The sequence below is a fragment of the Dreissena polymorpha genome, chromosome 6 (genome assembly GCF_020536995.1).
Source record: "Dreissena polymorpha isolate Duluth1 chromosome 6, UMN_Dpol_1.0, whole genome shotgun sequence".
NCBI classification, from domain to species: domain Eukaryota; kingdom Metazoa; phylum Mollusca; class Bivalvia; order Myida; family Dreissenidae; genus Dreissena; species Dreissena polymorpha.
In genome coordinates this window covers 27,043,447-27,063,250 of record NC_068360.1, presented here as the reverse complement: position 1 = coordinate 27,063,250, position 19,804 = coordinate 27,043,447, and the positions used below count along the sequence as shown (strand labels likewise).

The 19,804-nt window shown below is 36.7% G+C and overlaps 1 protein-coding gene across 1 annotated transcript; it reads left to right on the top strand.

The window, feature by feature from the left end:
- Positions 1-1,974: 1,974 nt before the first annotated feature.
- Positions 1,975-17,082, top strand: LOC127835544 (uncharacterized). Its single transcript, XM_052361980.1, has 3 exons — positions 1,975-2,502; positions 14,973-15,940; positions 17,060-17,082. The coding sequence occupies exons 1-3, from the start codon at positions 2,165-2,167 to the stop codon at positions 17,080-17,082; spliced, it is 1,329 nt and encodes a 442-aa protein (XP_052217940.1). The 5' UTR covers positions 1,975-2,164.
- Positions 17,083-19,804: the final 2,722 nt, after the last annotated feature.

Below are 19,804 nucleotides of genomic sequence, written 5' to 3'. Positions count from 1 at the left end.
GATTCTGCATTCGCATCTGCACTAGTTGAGATATCCTCCGATCGCAAACCTAACATTTGGTAATTTCCGGAGCTAACATTATTCAGTCCGCATTCTTTTCTAAAGAATTGTGTTTATTTCTGTTGCTTCGACTTTCCTTTTTCGTTTGAAGCATCCATTTTTCCCAGAATCTTCAGCTCACTTTCTAAATCGGTCTTACAAATCGCTGTTTCTCTGGAAAATAGTTTATAGTCAATAATGACCTAACTCAGCCCATCTTGTTAAATGACAATTCTGAACGGGTCGATTGGATAACTTTGAATTGTAACATCTATAGGTCATTACATGGCACACTTCAGTTATCATGTAAATCACCGATTAACCCAAATGTTCGAAAAAGTCTGGTCGCAGTGTTAAGTGTGACAAACAAGCAAATTCGTTGAATTGATATCCCCCACCAATATGCTTCTGGCCACAAAAGTATTATATTTGACACTCAAAAATGCATTTTTTCAAGATACAATCGTCCATAACTTCGTTATTAACAGATGGTGTACAATGCCATTTGGCGTGCATCATCCTCTTATCCGTATATATACTCATACCAAGTTTCAATGAAATCCGCCAAAGCACTTCCAAGATATGGCTCCGGACAGACGGACGGACAGAAAGACAGACGGAAGGACGGACAGACAACACAAAAAAATATCCCTTTGCCTATGGCGGGGGATAATTTAGACAATAGCCATGCGGATTATCGACCTTGGTGGTCGTCATTATCCCCTGGGGCCTTTTTGGTGAGGGTGTTATTTGTGTAATCTTATCCATGTTTCTGGCGATATGAAAACAGGCATTGAGATTGTGCATTTGAAAAGCATAGGGTCTTTTTTTTCAATCGCCAACTTCATGGAAATCTTATTTTTAATCGCCAGTCAGGAATTGTAATCGCCCAATGGTGATTTTGGCGATAAGTAAGGCTTGCGTAGAATTATGGCCCTCAGAGGTCAAAACTGGCTTTGCCCTATACAACACATTTCAAATCCCTGACCTTGTGGTTTTGGAGAATATTAGTACAGTATATACTATTTAGAGTCAATAAAAATTATGTCATCCACATAATTTTTATTGACTCTAAATAGTATATACTGTACTAATATTCTCCAAAACCACAAGGTCAGGGATTTGAAATGTGTTGTATATCACCATATAACCATCTTTTTAGGTTAGAAAAATAGAAGAATTTTGCCATAGCCAGGGAAAAATTTGGCTAAATACATTTTTGAGCTAGAGGAAACTCTGTGGACAACTTTGAAAGATGTTAGAAATTATTAGGGAATGTGTCTTTTAATCTGGTGTGACTTATTATAACCTGGAAAATATGGTACAGAAATGTATGTATGATGTATTTAAAAAATTTTTTTTTTAAATATTTTTGCAACACCTGAAGGGGTTGTTCTTCGTATTTTTTGTTGGATAGTTTTTATATGTAATTATATATCATAATTAATTATAAAGAACTTATCTTAAACCACACAGCTTTTACATGTGGTATATGATTGTAGTATTTTTCAAACTTTGTTGAAATCATCATTCATGCCAATGTGATCAAAATTAGCCTTGCTCCATTACCCCGGTGAGCAATCTTGTTCAATCTGGGCCCTCTTGTTAAAGCAGTTGTCACAAAAAACTTGTGTATTTCATATTGCATTATATTACGAGAGTTTAACCATAATTTTGTGTTTAAAAATGCAAACTGAAAAAAACACAATATAATGTTTTTGCTAAAAGATCAGATGTGTGCCTAATTCATAATACCACCTGTATAATGGGTCTGTGTAACTATCAGGTTTACAGTAAGTTTATGTTACACTACAAATCCTATTCACTGCAGAACATAAAATGAATGTCACATGAGCCAATAGTCACTTGCCAGCTCACATTGTTAAACTGTTTACTTGTATCGGACCAATGAATGTCATTTGACGCTTAGCTTGGTTTCTGTTCGGATCTAAATCTTTATTTCTAGACTTTTGAACATACAAACATTGTTAAAGTTTTTTTTTAATTGCTTGACTTATTAAACAACATGTTAAGTGTTTTTCTTAAATATGAATTTTGTTTAACAGCCATACTCTGATTTTATATTTCATTTAAATTTAACTTTGCTGAAGTTTAATTATTAAACATGGCAACATTTTCTGTGGGTTTTGTTGCTGAAGGCCATGTTGTTGATAAAGAATATTGTTGTTCAATCTGCCAAGAGCATAATAAGGAGATAAATGCAGTATTTTACTGTAAAAAATGCAATACATTTTACTGTGGACAGTGTATTAAGTTTCACAGAAAGCATGGTCTGTGGTTTAATAAACAATCTCCTTATGGAAAGGATGAAATAATGAAGTGGCCACTTTCTAAGAAAATGGAGCATTATCTTAGAACATGTGATATTCACAAAGATGAACAATTAACTAAATTCTGCAAGGACCACAGTCGGCTGTGCTGCTCTAAATGTGTTGATCACAGGTATTTTAAATATATATTACCTTATTGAATTATAATGCATATTTCAATACCAATAATTGTACCACATTAACCAAAACTATAGTGACTAGAAATATTCAGTCATATTGATAACATTCTTAATAAGAATCATGGTGTGGCAAATTGCTGTGGTATAGCTAATTGCTATCTAGAGACATTTTCGGTATGTTTCTTACTGTGGCTTCTAAAAACACTTTCATCTGTTGTGATATAACTCCCATTTATACAAATCATTATTTTTTTAATTATTCCAACCATGGTGGGGATAAGCATGTGCAAAGTAGCAATTAAATAAGATATTTAATTAAATACAAAGTTTGTTATCATTCAAAGAAATTTTCCGCCAATTTTCAAAAAAAGGGTTTGTCCATGTATCATTCATTCAAAATTTCAGTTACAATAAAAAATTATGCCCGATTCTTCGTGTTTATTTTTAAGTAAGAACAGCGTCTAGTGCGTGCCTATCAAGTAACATGTTAACGTATGTGACAGACGTTCCATTTGGACGTCAATTACATCATTTTTGAGATAAGAAAATAGAAAAATGTCCCACAATTAGCTTAAATTTCAGAAAATAATTAATGTTTATGTTTATGACACATTTTATGTTCAATATTAGGAAGAATAAGATTTGTGATGGGAATGGTATGTGGACAGAAATGGAATATTGTTTGTTAGTTTTCCAACAATTTTAACCTAATGCCCCAATTTTGGACTGAAAAATTAAGGCATGAGTGTTAAATAGATATTTATGCCCCCCATCCAAGAAAAGGGGGTATATTGCTTTGCTCATGTCGGTCCGTCTGTCGGTCGGTCGGTCCATCCACCAGGTGGTTTCCGGATGATACCTCAAAGAACGCTTAGACCTAGGATCATGAAACTTCATAGGTACATTGATCATGAGCAGATGACCCCTATTGATAATGAGGTCACTAGGTCAAAGGTCACGGTGACCCAAAATAGTAAAATGGTTTTTGGATGATAACTCAAGAACGCTTTTGCCTAGGATCATGACACTTTTGGATGATAACTCAAGAATGCATACGCGGCCAAAAGGGCGAACTCTGAACAATATAACTGAAGCAACTGGTCTGTAATCCTAAATCTATGATTATCAGTCCATTGAAACATCATCCTTTGAGTAAAATAAAGTGGATCAGTAATATTATTATCAGAATATGATTTTTTTGTATATTTTGTATATTAAATATTGTGTTAATGTTTAATTTTTTTGATTCATATAAATATAAGCAGGACAGGGGAGGTAATACCCTATTATATCTTTCTTATATACAGGGGAAACAAATGCAATAAGTTAAAATTTCATGTTTAATGAATAGAGGATATCGACCCCCTCCCAATTTTTTTTAAACATCATGTAATAAATTACCACACCCCACATTAACCCCCCCCCTACCCCCATCCCCTTTGGTTTTTTATGTCCCCCACTATAGTAGTGGGGGACATATTGTTTTTGCCCTGTCTTTTGGTTGGTCTGTTGGTTGGTTGGTTGGTTGGTTGGTTTGCGCCAACTTTAACATTTGCAATAACTTTTGCAATATTGAAGATAGCAACTTGATATTTGGCATGCATATGTATCTCATGGAGCTGCACATTTTGAGTGGTGAAAGGTCAAGGTCAAGGTCATCCTTCAAGGTCAAAGGTCAAATATATGGGTCAAACCGCTCATTTAATGTACACTTTTGCAGTATTTCAATATTCAAGATAGCAACTTGATATTTGGCATGCATGTGTGTCTCATGGAGCTGTACATTTTGAGTGGTGAAAGGTCAAGGTCATCCTTCAAGGTCAGATGTCAAATATATGTGGCCAAAATCGCTCATTAACCAGGTTTTCTGAAGGAAAAAACTGGTTATAAGATTGGCGAATGAGGGCGGGCTGGCTGGCTGGCTGGCTGGCTGGCGGGCTGGCTGGCGGGCGGAACAAGCTTGTCCGGGCCATAACTATGTCGTTCATTGTCAGATTTTAAAATCATTTGGCACATTTGTTCACCATCATTGGACGGTGTGTCGCGCGAAATAATTACGTCGATATCTCCAAGGTCAAGGTCACACTTTGAGTTCAAAGGTCAAAAATGGCCATAAATGAGCTTGTCCTGGCCATAACTATGTCATTCATTGTGAGATTTTAAAATCATTTGGCACATTTGTTCACCATCATGGGACGGTGTGTCGACGAAAGAATCACGTCAATATCTCCAATGTCAAGGTCGCCACGACTAAAAATAGATTTTTTTTTAAAACAAACTTAAAAAGGGGGTTAATTTTGTTTGTTCATTTCAAAAGTTCAGTTTGAGTTTTCTCCCTTTATCAGATTTTTTTTTTCACAATGAAAACCTGGTTTTGTGACAATTTTGTCCCTTGTTTTATGAGTACTTTTGCAATATTGAAGATCGCAACTTGATATTTGGCATGCATGTGTATCTCATGGAGCTGCACATTTTGAGTGGTGAAAGGTCAAGGTCAAGGTCATCCTTCAAGGTCAGAGGTCAAATATATGTTGCCCAAATGGCTTATTTTATGAATACTTTTGCAATATTGAAGATAGTAACTTGATATTTGGCGTGCATGTGTATCTCATGGAGCTGCACATTTTGAGTGGTGAAAGGTCAAGGTCATCCTTCAAGGTCAAATATATGGGTCAAAATTGCTCATGAAATGTCACTTCTGCAATATTGAAGCTAGTTTAAACATCTAATAAATAACCCCACCTCACATTATACCCCCCTCTCACTCCCCCCTACCCCCCCCTACCCCCCACCCCCATTTTTTTTTAAACATCTAATAAATTACCCCACCCCATATTATTACCCCCTCTCACCCCACCCCCTCTACCCCCACCCCACCCCCCACCCCCACATTTTTTTTAAACATCTTATAAATTACTCCACATTATACCCCCTCTCACCCCCCACCCCCCTACCCCCCCCCCCCCCCCACACCCCCCTCATCCCCTAATAAACATTTTTTTTAAACATCTTATAAATTACCACACCCCATATTATACCCCCTCTCATTCCTCCTTACCCCCCACCCCAATACCCCACTCCCCCCCCCACCCCCCCCCCCAATTTGTATGCCCCCCTTCGAAGAAGAGGAGGTATATTGCTTTGCTCATGTCGGTATGTCGATCTGTTGGTCGGTCCGTCCACCAGGTGGTTGTCAGACAATTACTCAAGAACGCTTGGGCCTAGGATCATGAAACTTCATAGGTACATTAATCATGACTCGCAGATGACCCCTATGGATTTTGAGGTCACTACGTCAAAGGTCAAGGTAACGGTGACCCGAAATAGTAAAATGGTTTTTGAATGATAACTCAAGAACGCATACGCCTAGGATCATGAAACTTCATGGGTAGATTGATCATGACTTGCAGATGACCCCTATTGATTTTGAGGTCACTAGGTCAAAGGTCAAGGTCACCGTGACCCGAAATAGTAAAATGGTTTCCGGATGATAATTTAAGAATGCATACGCCTAGGATCATGAAACTTCATGGGTAGATTGATCATGACTCGCAGATGACCCCTATTGATTTTGAGGTCACTAGGTCAAAGGTCAAGGTCACAGTGACCCGAAATAGTAAAATGGTTTTCGGATGATAACTCAAGAACGCATATGCCTAGGATCATGAAACTTCACAGGTAGATTGATCATTACTCGCAGATGACCTCTATTGATTTTGAGGTCACAAGGTCAAAGGTCAAGGTCACGGTGACTCGAAATAGTAAAATGATTTTCGGATGATAACTCAAGAACGCTTTTGCCTAGGATCATGACACTTCATAGGTACATTGATCGTGACTCACAGATGACCCCTATTGATTTTCAGGTCAGTAGGTCAAAGGTCAAGATCACAGTGACAAAAAACGTATTCACACAATGGCTGCCACTACAACGGACAGCCCATATGGGGGGCATGCATGTTTAACAAACAGCCCTTGTTTTTTAAAACATCTAATAAATAACCAAACCCCACATTATTAATGTGGGGTGTGGTAATTTATAGGATGTTTAATTTTTTTTTAAACATCCTATAAATTACCACACCCCACATTATCCCCCTCTCACCCCCACCCCCTTCCCCCAACCTCCCCCCCCCAATTTTTTTTTAAACATTTTAAATTGCCACACCCTACCCCCATCTCAACCCCCACCCCCCCCCCCCCCCAAAAAAAAAAAATCTTTTTTTAAACATCTAAAAATTACCATACCCACATTATTACCCCCTCTCACACCCACCCCCCCCCCCCCCCCAATTTTTTTTTCAAACATATTAAAAATTAACCCACCCCACATTATACCCCCCCCCCCCCCTCCACCCCACCCCCAGCCCCCCACCCCCCCCCCCCCACCCCCAATTTTTTTTGTAAACATCTAATAAATTACCACACACCACATTTTACCCCGTCTCACTCCCCCTACCCCCCCTACACTCCACCCTCCACTCCCCCCCCATTTTTTTTTTAAACATCTTATAAATTACCACACCCCACATTATACCCCCCTCTCACCCCCCCCACCCCCACCCCTCCCACCCCCACCCAAATTTTTTTCTATTTTTTTTAAAACATCTTATCAATTACCACACCCCACATTATACCCCCTCTCACATCCCCCTGGATCATGACTGGCAGATGACCCCCATTGATTTTCAGGTCACTAGGTCAAAGGTCAAGGTCACAGTGACTCGAAATAGTACAATGGTTTCCTGATGATAACTTACATTAGGTCAAAGGTCAAGTGACAAAAAATGTATTCACACAATGGCTGCCACAACAACTGACAGCCCATATGGGGGGCATGCATGTTTTACAAACAGCCCTTGTTAGATTATCAATAATCCAGCCTGATCGCTCAGTTTGTCATTTGTAGTAATCAACAACAAGTCTGATTATTCTTGGGTCCATAACTCGCCCGGCCTCATAACTGGTGTGGTCATGATGTCAAATTATACTACAGAGATTATCCGCTTGCCGGTACCTCTGACTTAAATAGTGTGGAGTAGTCAGTTATTAAAATTTATCCTGCCTCAGTTGCAAACATTGACCAAATAAAGCAGGGTCGGATAAACTAGTTGATATCCGGCAGTACATCACATGACCGTGATCTAACCGTAAGTATGTATTCATACGCGCCGATTAACATGTTCTAATATTTGACCTTTGAAATTTATTGGGATGCATCATGAAAGTTATCGTAATATTATATATCATCATTTTTATCTTCTTAAATATAAATTACCGAACCAGACTTCCGTATTTATCATGTTCATTTACTTGATTACGCAATTTATGACGTATCTAGTGTGACGTCATTTCTCTAACAAAACATACTATCTAGTTTCTCTCAGGATTTTAGGGACAACAATTTTGACGTGGTGGTTTTAACAGTATTTTTAATATTTTAAAGCATCGAACGAATCATAAACGATTTTCGGAGTGTGTGTTTGTCATTCATAAGTGTTAACTTCGATAGGAATAAAATAATTCGCTACGACAGGATTACGGTTTTGTTAATCGGGTTTTGGGTCAGAATGGTTAGCATTCGATACAAACGCTATCAAAAAAGAGTGTGGTTTAAAATACATTGCGATAATAGAGATGGAAAAACAGAAAATGGATTTCGACAAAGGGATGGAAGAACAGACAATGAATGTGTATATCGTTGTACATTTATTGTTATAAGCAATGGATTAAAGTTGTCATTCAGGTAAATAAAATTTAGTTTTTGTTTTGCTGATGCATTTTGATTTCATTTTTTTACCAAGAAAAATATCACATTCTCGATTCGTTTTTTATTTCTTCTCTTAATAGTTTCGATAGGAAAGTATTAAAAGGAACAGTTTAATGTGGAACTATTTTTAGCGTGACACAATCGGTAGTTATTCGGTCGTCAGGAATGTAGGAGGCCCGACAAGAATAATTATATTGTTATGTAAATTAATCATTTGTCTTTGATAAAATGTGTCAACGGCATGAAGCAGGATAAATCGAATACATGGTTGGTGCCGAGATGGAGAAAGTTTATCCGGTTCGGCCCGAAAAAGAAAAATAGGGCTCGCTAAAGCTATTTTCTTTTTCTAAGCCTCACCGGATAAACTTTCTCCATCTCGGCACCAACCATGTATTCTCTATAAGTATATGCACTGGTTAATGGTTTACCAGCTAATCCATGAAAAGTATGAGTAGCTTTATTCCTGAAATACTGATGAAAAAGGCTTAAAACCCAAACAAACAAATACAACAAACACAGAATCATGAAACCATTTTGCTAAAAATATTTGTGCACACTTTATTGCACTTAAATTGCATAACACTTTAATAAATTATATTGATCAATTTTAAATTTTTAAACATGTTTTTTTTGTTACATGATTACCTGTAAAGTTGAATGGAAGCCATTCAAACATGCTTCATTGACGCTTTTTGGCCAGGTGTTAGTGTGTTCTCATCATATAATATTTTTGTGCACATAATTCCATTTGCACGTATCTGCTCAACATTGATTTAATGATATATAAAAGCTTCACACTCAACAGTCGTATAGCAAAATGAAATGCTGCATCCCTAAAATTATCATGTTTGCCAATGCTGAACTAGATTTCATTAGTTTTGGTCCTCTGTCAGGACATTTCTCTAATGTTTTATTGGCTGTTGAAAGGTCAACAAAGATCATAACCTGTCAAGCATACTTGATTTTTGCAAAAAGACTTTCCAAAACAATTAGACCCTAAAAATTGTCCAACAACCTGTCAAAACTTGTTTGACCAATGTAAAACTTAATATTCTTGTTATCTCTAGCACAACTCATATTATAATCAAAGTACTCAAAGTACTGGTTGGGCGATTTTGCTCAAATTTTGTGGTCGTTCAAACACTATACTGCACCGTGATGCCAACCAATAACCTTTTTTGAAGAAAACAGATGGAACTAAGGAAGGGTGACAGGCTGTCAACATTATATGATTTATTAGCTATTTAAGTTAAATGAAAATGCTGCTTTTTAAAGCAAGTAATTGTCGTATTTGCCAATTGATAGCAAAACTGGGAAGATTTAATACACTTACCCAGTTCCAAACTTGACATAGATTTGATAAATAGAGGATATTTGTTGGATTCGATGAAATATCGATTTTATTTCACAAGTGATCATATAAAATAATATTTTCACAAGTGGTGCAGCCACGAGTGAAAATATGTATTTTTTTATGATCAAGAGTGAATTAAAATCGATATTCCATCGAATCCAACAAATTTTTAACCAGGTTTTCCGAAGGAAAAAACTGGTTATTAGATTGGCGAATGCGGGCGGGCGGGCTGGCTGGCTGGCTGGCTGGCGGGCTGGCGGAATAAGCTTGTCCGGGCCATAACTATGTCGTTCATTGTCAGATTTTAAAATCATTTGGCACATTTGTTCACCATCATTGGACGGTGTGTCGCGCGAAATAATTACGTCGATATCTCCAAGGTCAAGGTCACACTTTGAGTTCAAAGGTCAAAAATGGCCATAAATGAGCTTGTCCGAGCCATAACTATGTCGTTCATCGTCAGATTTTAAAATCATTTGGCACATTTGTTCACCATCATTGGACCGTGTGTCGCGCGAAATAATTACGTCGATATCTCCAAGGTCAAGGTCACACTTTGAGTTCAAAGGTCAAAAATGGCCATAAATGAGCTTGTCCTGGCCATAACTATGTCATTCATTGTGAGATTTTAAAATCATTTGGCACATTTGTTCACCATCATGGGACGGTGTGTCCCACGAAAGAATCACGTCAATATCTCCAATGTCAAGGTCGCCACGACTAAAAATAGATTTAAAAAAAAAAAAAAAAATTACAAAGGGGGTTAATTTTTTTTGGTCATTTCAAAAGTTCAGTTTGAGTTTTCTCCCTTTATCAGAATTTTTTTTCACAATGAAAACCTGGTTTTGTGACAATTTTGTCCCTTGTCTTTTTATTTTGTCAAAAAATTACGTCATTCCATAGTAAAACAGTGAAAAATATCGATATTTTTCACTGTTATTTTTCACTGTTTAAAACAGTGAAATACCAGTTTTATTTCACTGATATTTATCTATAAACCACCGCAAAGCATAAAATAAAGACAAGCATTGCAGTAATTTCTAATTAGTGCAGTAAGGTTTATGGATCGTTATTGTCTAAGTACACGGGCCGTGTGTGTAAAAGTATAAAGTAAATCCATTCAGTATCAAGTAAGGTACGGCAAAAGTAAGTTTTTGAGCAACTGGATGCTAAAGGTCAATGTCAGCCATGGATCAAGCTTAAAAAGTCAACAGAAAGGTCTTGTCCAAAGGGGTGTTCTGTCAAAGAATTAAGTAAATTCATTCAATAATAGGGAAAAAAGTATTATCCCCAAACCACGACCACAAGTTCAACAGTCTCGTGCTCTACCGACTGAGCTAGCTGGGCGGACACATTCGGTCCCACAATATGTATTAATAAAATCAAACAATTTCCGATAGCTTTGTTATCTTCTGATTGGTCAATTTTTGCAACGGAAAATACCAATGTACTTTGTCACAGTGTTTTTGTGGTGCATTAATACTAATACCATGCGATCGGAGCTATTTTGTTTGTGAATGCAGAATCGGGGATGCAAAGTTGTTCGTTGCATTAATGGACTTATTTCATCGGTATACGTATATTATGTTACCTATATGGTGAATTGCAGAAGGCAATCACCCCAAAAACTGTATTTTAGTTGTTTTTACACACATTTACATAAAATAATACATGATGTAATATATTAAAATAATATATAACTATATAATTAATTTAATACCAATCTACAAAGACTAGGATCTCACTTAATAAATTGTACAAAAGGATTTTTTTTAAATGTTTATGTTATACGTTTATGTGGCATCGATTCAGCTTTTCATCATAGTTTATTCATAATGTTGTACGCTTTATTGACTTAATTTTCTTTCTTTTTTGTCAACACACTCACCTCTTGGACTGCGTGTGCCATTTGTTTCATAACCCATAGCTGTGTTTGATTGTTGTAATAAAGGTTATTTTAGTAAAATGAGGTTGTCTGAAGTATGACACATGCAGGTGACTTCAAACGGTAAAAACTATTTGTATTTTTTTTAGAGCATGAGCACAACAAAAATTGAAGAATGTGAACAAACAACAATATAGCTGATTTACAGTAAAATGCTGCAATTTAATAAAAATGTTTGTCAAATACAATTACATATAGGATTTTGTATTTAGAAAAGCAAGTGGAAGGTTGGACCAATTCTTGCTAAATGAATATTGTACCACTTAAACTTTGTTGATCATGGCAATTGGGCAGACGTTTTTTGGGGATGTCTTAACAATAACACGTACTAATTGTTGGTCAGAAACTGATCCACATGAATCTGTGTTTGTTAATATAACTTTTTCAAAAACTATGTAAAATGTTTCATAGACAGCAGTCACAATTAATAGTTACCGTTATTTTAGCACACTTGCTAAAAGTTTGACGTACATGTAGTTGCCAGAATGGTTGAGTGTGTATTGTGAATGTTAAAGTGCGTGTATGCTGTCTGCATCCACCTGAGCTTTTGTGGACTATAACTTTTTCTTTCATCATGAAATTTGAAAATGTAACACCACAAATCTTGACCATGTGGAGATCATTGAGTGTCATGTGTTTGATTGGTTTCCAAGCTCAAATATCAAGGTCACTTGTTAAAGACACAGGTCAAAGGTTGACATAATGAAAAGCAAGTCTGAAAAGAACTTGCATGACTAAGAAATTATACAATCTCTTGAACAGAAGTTCACCATTTTGAATTGTATGCACTGTGTTAGTCCTGCAGTGTTTTTTTTACCATTTTGGGAATGGGGTCAGAGCCTTTTGGATTGGAATAAATCCATGGTTTTGACTAAATTTTGAAAATGTTTACATTTTATTTTTAATAAAAAAATCTTGAAAATTGACAGTGTTTTCAATATTATATTAACTCAGGTTGGTTGAGCCTGTAGAGATGCTTTTGGACATTAACTGAATGCTCCAATTTGTTAACAACAACAAATTTTTGGTTGATTCCTTTGGAAACCTTCCATATGGGAATTTGAGGAAGCCCTTTCGGGAAAATATACCTTTTTTATGTCCCCCACCTTTATAGTGGGGGACATATTGTTTTTGCCCTGTCTGTTGGTTTGTTTTGAGTGTTTGTTTGCTCCAACTTTAAAATTTGTAATAACTTTTGCAATATTGAAGATAGCAACTTGATATTTGGCATGCATGTGTATCTTATGGAGCTGGACATTTTGAGTGGTGAAAGGTCAAGGTCATCCTTCAAGGTAAAAGGTCAAATATATAGCTTCAATGCAATTCAAAACACATATGCTGTTTGGTAGTTAGAATGGCATATAGCAGTCGCAGTCTGTATAGCAGTTTGTCCATCCATCTGTCTGTCAGTCTGTACATCTTTCCATCAGTCTGGCATTCTATTTCTGGAAAAAAAATGCATAGGACTAATACATTTATACATGCATTTTTATGCCCCTATTTCGAAGAAGAAAGGGTATATTGTTTTGATGGCTGTGATGTCGATAGACCTGTCAGTAGACCAGTCTGAATGTCGGCAGACCAGTTGGCTTGATACTTCACATGCGCATTGGCCTTGGACAGTAGATGACCCCTATTGAAATTGGGGCCACTAGGTCAAAGGTCAAGGTCACTGTTACACACTAAGTGTGAAATCGTTTCGGATCAATAACTCGTCAACTGATTCACCGATTTGATTGATACTTCTCATGTGCATTGACGTTGGACAGTAGATGACCCTAGAAAAATTGGGGTCACTAGGTCAAAGGTCATGGTCATGGTCACTGGCACAATAAATGGGAAAAGTGTTTCTGATCAATTACTCCTCAACGAATCAACTGATTGGCTTGATACTTCCCATGCTGTTTGGCCTTGGGCAGTAGATGATCCCTATCAAAATTGGGGTCACTAGGTCATAGGTCAAGGTCACTGTCTCAATAAGTGTGAAAATAGTTTCTGATCAATAACTCATCAACGAATTGACCGATTGGCTTGATACTTAACATGCGCGTTGGCCTTGGACAGTAGATGACCCCTTTTGAAATTTGGGGTCACTAGTTCAAAGCCTGTTTGGGGGGGGGGGGGGGGGGGGGGGGGCATATGTCTCCGACCGGGGTAACACTTGTTTCCAATGCTTTTAGATACTGACAATATTTTTTGTTGTGCAAGTCTACCTGCATGACTTTCAGATCAAGGTCGAGTTTTGTTATGGTCCATTGTAATCAGCTTTGAAATGTTCTCGTTACTTTGTCGAATATAAATGCGCTATATCTTTGTCATGATGTTATCAATTGCAATATAGCTGCTGTGCATATTTGTATTGCAGTTAATTTTTAACAAACACAGCTCTTGTTGAGATTTGGAAAAAGGGCCAGGTAACGGTCCCAGATTTTAACAAAAAAACACCTTTTTTCAGAGCTGAAATGTCAATGTCTTAGTGATCAAAAGTAAAAATGTTGAGAAATTCAACTGATCCCCTAATCACTTCTAATGCTATTTATTAATAAATTGTTGCAAATGTCCTCCAGATGGATTAGGCATTACATATGCAAGCCTTCACTTTTTGTTTAAATAGTAAGTTCATGCTAACAGGGCAAAGATCAAACATGTATGTTCGAGATTAATTATTCGTTTAAAATAAGCTTGACATGTTTTTAAGAGGTATCTAAATACATTACCAGAAATTCTAAGCATAATGAGGATACAAATCGGAACACATAAAACCAATTTTGTACATTAAAATCGAGATAAGCAATGTCCTACCTTTACAGAAAAAAAAGTTTTTACAGGGGTATTAAGGCAAGGAACTCTTCTGAGCAATTTAATTGATTTGATCTTTACACTTGTGTTTACCATTGTATCTTTAGCAATTTATTGTGCACCCGGTAGGGTGGCATATAGCAGTTGAACTGTTAGTCCGTCTGTCAGTCTGTGAGTCCGTCGGAAAACTTTAACATTGGCCATAACTTTTGCAATATTGAAGATAGCAACTTGATATTTGGCATGCATTTGTATCTCATGGAGCTGCACATTTTGAGTGGTGAAAGGTCAAGCTCATCCTTCAAGGTTAAAGGTTAAAAAAGAAAATCAAAGGGAAGTAACAAGCTTTAAAGGGAGATAATTTCTATTTTATATCATTTGGCAGGTACAGATCATTTTCACAAGGGAAGTAATATTTTTTAAAGGAATATAATAAAATAAAAAAATAAAAACTGCACAGTAAGGGGCATTGTGTCTCTGACAAACACATCGCTTGTTAATGTATGAATATCTATGAGCATGCGGTATATTAAAAAAAAAATTAATCTTCATTGATATGACGATTTTATTATAGAAATTGTGTTTTTCCTTTCAGGCAGTGCAATCAATTGAAAGTTCTTTCTGAAGTCAAAATGCAGTCATCAGATTTAAAGAAATTGTCAGTGAGAGTTTCAAATACTCTTTCAAGACTAAAGAAGCTCCAGAGGTATAGGGAGGACAGCAGGAATGCTATGCGGAGCTCCTATGCTGAATTTGAGCGAAACAAGGTGAAGAAAATGCGACTGAATGTACAATCTTTCTTAGTCCAATGTGACGACACCTCCATGAATGAAACATTTGAAACCGTGGAATATAGAGTAGATAAAATTCGTCAGAAAGTAAATTTATTATTAACAGATTTTGAAAATTGCTCTATTAAGGAACGGAAAGAAGAGCTGAAACTCAAACAAGCTCCTCTCATCAGTGTGATCAAAACCTGCATCAGACATCATGGTGAATTGTTACGACTCCATGAAGCCATGCAGAAAGTAAAGGATCAACCAGAACTCTCCTTAATAGCCTATTACAAATGTCTGGACAAAATACAACAGTGTGAGATATATATGAATGAGAACTTTTCAGACGAGTTGTTCTCTGTGCAAGGGGTGTCTAAGTACAAAGTGAGAATATTTAGGGATTCAAATACATGCTCGATCGATGCGGTATGTGCTCTACCAGATGGGCAAGTCTTGGTTGCAGACTGTGAGAATGACAAAGTCAAGCTGCTGAACCAGCAGTACCAGGTGGTGAGTCACTGGGGTGTGAATGCCATGCCATGGGACATGTGTCTCATCACACCCAGTGAGGCTGCAGTGGCTTTGAGTGATCATGCGGTCCAGTTTGTCACTGTCACCCAGAGCAAGCTAGTTCCTGGCAGGAGGCTTCAGTTACAACATGACTGTAGAGGCATTGTCCACGACCAGGGAGACTTGTTTATCTGCTCAAATACTGCCCTGTACAAGTACTCACTGAGTGGGACACTGGTCTGCAGACTGTATGAAGATACATCAGCTTCTCTTACAGGTAAGAATCATGGTGGTTTCATCCTGATATCATCAGGAATATGTATTACAAATTATTGTGAAACTTCATATTTGTAAAATGTGTTTGTGTCAATGAATTATTATAACAGCAAGAAAGTTGTCCTCTGTTATAGATTTATAAATATGAGTAATGCAGTATTTTGACTGTCACTACATGACATGTCTATAAATAGAAACTGAGTTCCTGGCAAAGACACACTTTCTGACCTATCATTCAGTTTTGTGGTTGTCAAATTACTGTTCATATGCAATATGTTTTGTAAATAAAAATAAATTATGATCATATAAAATGGATACACTTTAAATTGCTGAAGACGGATATTAAGAAGTTTTCAAATGTACATTGTATGTATGTAATTATTATTATTCATTTTAACATCTTGCTTTTGTTGATAGAAAAGCCTCAATATTTTGTTCGTTTGAAAAATTATTGTTCTTGTTATAAACACTTTGCATACATAACTAAAGTCTTAACACAGCACATGTATGAAGTATGTCTGCTTGTGTAAGTTTCATGTATGTCAGTACATTGTTATCACATGTGTACAAGGGTTGGAAATCTATTATTGCTGCATATAGTAACATTCATATGCACATGACGATTGAACTGTGTAATGATTTTCATCTGTGTAATTGTTTCCATCTTTGCAATTGTATATATCACTTCGTTTCTACCTCACCAGTCGCATTAAGACATATCACTTTTACACAATAACACTGAAATTTATTGCCATACATAACTATTAAATAATTCAAATGTATGCATATGTTAACATATGTTTATTGTCTATTTATAACAACCAACACATATGTAATACAATATCACTGCAGTATGTTTAATAAGATTATTTAACATTGACAGTAATTCAATATCTTGATGTTACTCTGTTTTGCAGTATACAAGTGTGCTGTGAGTCCCACAGGAGACAGACTGTACATCACCGGCAGGTACCATCAAAAGCTTCTCACCCTGGCCAGGGATGGCACACTCCTGGCTACATACACAGACCCAGTGGCACTAAGTGGCCCATCTGGTCTACATGTGACCCCTGCAGGCCAGGTGCTGGTCTGTGGATACGTGCCCCACACTGTACTACAGGTGGTCTGGGAGGGGCAGAGTAAGCTGTCTACGCTGGCTACTCAGAAGGATGGAGTGAGGTACCCAGAGTCAGTCTGCTACAGCAGCACAACATCATCCATCATTGTGGGACAGAGGTTGGACGACAACATCCTGGTGTTCAGAGTGGAATAGTGTGTACATGTATGTATTAGTTGTTGTAATTAGTGATTAGTATTTTTAGCCGGATTTTTTTGGAAAAAATCTCGGCTTATAGATTGATGTTGTCGGGCGGGCGGGGGGGGCGGGCGGGCGGGCGGGGTGGCGGCGTGCTCGAAAATGTTAAAGTTCTTATTTCATGGTATAACTTTGGTATGCTTGGACCTAGAGTCTTCAAACTTGACATGAAGGTTGGCCAGGATTAACAGATGACCACTGGTCATTTCAAGGTCATTCATTTGAAGGTCAAGGTCACTGTGACCTTCAATATAAAAAATGTTAAAGTTGTTATAACTTTGGTATGCTTGGACCTAGAGTCTTGAAACTTGACATGAAGGTTGGCCATAACTAGTTAGTAACCACTGGTCATTTCAAGGTCATTCATTTGAAGGTCAAGGTCACTGACCTTGAATGTAAAAATGTTAAAGTTCTTATTTCATGGTATAACTTTGGTATGCTTGGACCTAGAGTCTTCAAACTTGACATGAAGGTTGGCCAGGATTAACAGATGACCACTGGTCATTTCAAGGTCATTCATTTGAAGGTGAAGGTCACTGTGACCTTCAATATAAAAATGTTAAAGTTGTTATAACTTTGGTATGCTTGGACCTAGAGTCTTGAAACTTGACATGAAGGTTGGCCAGAACTAGTAAGTAACCACTGGACATTTCAAGGTCATTCATTTGAAGGTCAAGGTCACTGTGACCTTGAATGTAAAAATGTTAAAGTTGTTATAACTTTGGTATGCTTGGACCTAGAGTCTTGAAACTTGACATGAAGGTTGGCCAGAACTAGTAAGTAACCACTGGACATTTCAAGGTCATTCATTTGAAGGTCAAGGTCACTGTGACCTTGAATGTAAAAATGTTAAAATTCTTATTTCATGTTATAACTTTGGTATGCTTGTACCTAGAGTCTTCAAACTTGAAATAAAGATTGGCCAGTACTAGAAGATGACCACTGGTCATTTCAATGTCATTCATTTGAAGGTCAAGGTCACTGTGACCTTAAATGTTAAAATGTTAAAATTGTTATAACTTTGGTATGCTTGGACATAGAGTCTTCAAACTTGACATGAAGGTTTGCAAGCACACTTAGATGACCACTGGTCATTTCAAGGTCATTCATTCTAAGGTCAAGGTCACTGTGACCTTGAATGTAAAAATGTTATTGTTGTTCATGTATATGCATGCATTCAAAACATAACACAAGGTTTGCTCATGCCTTGAAAAGTACTTACATTTCATTTTGACCTTTGAACAATATTTCAGTAATTTAAGTATTGCATTGACAAAAACACGAAAGGTACTTTCCTGTCATTTAAATCAAAAATCCGGCTTCAATGCGGTCATCTCCGACCGCGGAACTCTTGTAATTACAATGTGTTGTTTAGCATACAAACATAGTTATTATCTGCTTACACAATGTGAGGGTTTTTGTTGGAACATTAGATCTAATGCATATTATGTTATTGTTGTCATAACATTTGTGTAATTATGGTCCTAAAATTTAATTCTTGTAAACTTCGCATGAAAAAAAACACAGCATTTCAACTCAAAATTTAATATTTGTACATAGATGCACATGTACATAGCAACTAGGCTATTTTTAGATTTTCATTTCTATAAACACTGTGATGCCATGTAAGAAATGTACATGGATGAATACTTTTTTTATAAAATATGAAATTGTTTAAGTAATCTTTGAAGGAGTATATATTGATATTGTACGCAATGTTTACAGAAAGGTAACACTTGATGTGAGATTTACTAATTTGCCATATTTTATGCTGTTGAACATCTGTTATTGATTTTCATTACATTTATATAAATTTGTTTGAGTCCTAAATATACATACAAGAAAAACATCAAGCTATTTTGCTGCTACAGTCGCTGCCGAGTCAGGACAAGGATGCTGAGGATGTGGTGGACAAGGATGACCTGAATACACAGAAGGTAACAAAGACGTTTTAATTATCAGGCCTTTTCATGGCCAATTTGGGAAAAAATGCAATTTTGGTATTTTTATTTTTTCGTGCGAAAAGTCCATTGATTTCAGAAAAACTAATTTAATATAACTATTTCTAATACTTAAAATTAAAAGAATAAAATCATATTATGCTAGTAATATACTTTTTTTTAGATCTTATTGAAATATAATTGAGACATATTAATCATAAGGCACTTATTATGCCCCCCTTTTGAAGAAGAGGGGGTATATTGTTTTGCACATGGCGGCCTGTCAGTCTGTCGGTCCTTCTGTCCGTCTACCAGATAGTGTCCTGATGATAACTAAAGAACGGTAAGGTCTAGGATCATGAAACTTCATAGGTATATTGATCATGACTGGCAGATGACCCCCTATTGATTTTCAGGTCACTAGGTCAAAGGTCAAGGTCACAGTGACTCAAAATGGTAAAATGATTTCCGGATGATAACTCAAGAATGCTTACGCCTAAGATCATGAAACTTCATAGGAACAATGATCATGACTGGCAGATGACACCTATTGATTTTCAGGTCACTAGGTCAAAGGTCAAGGTCACAGTGACTCGAAATAGTAAAATGG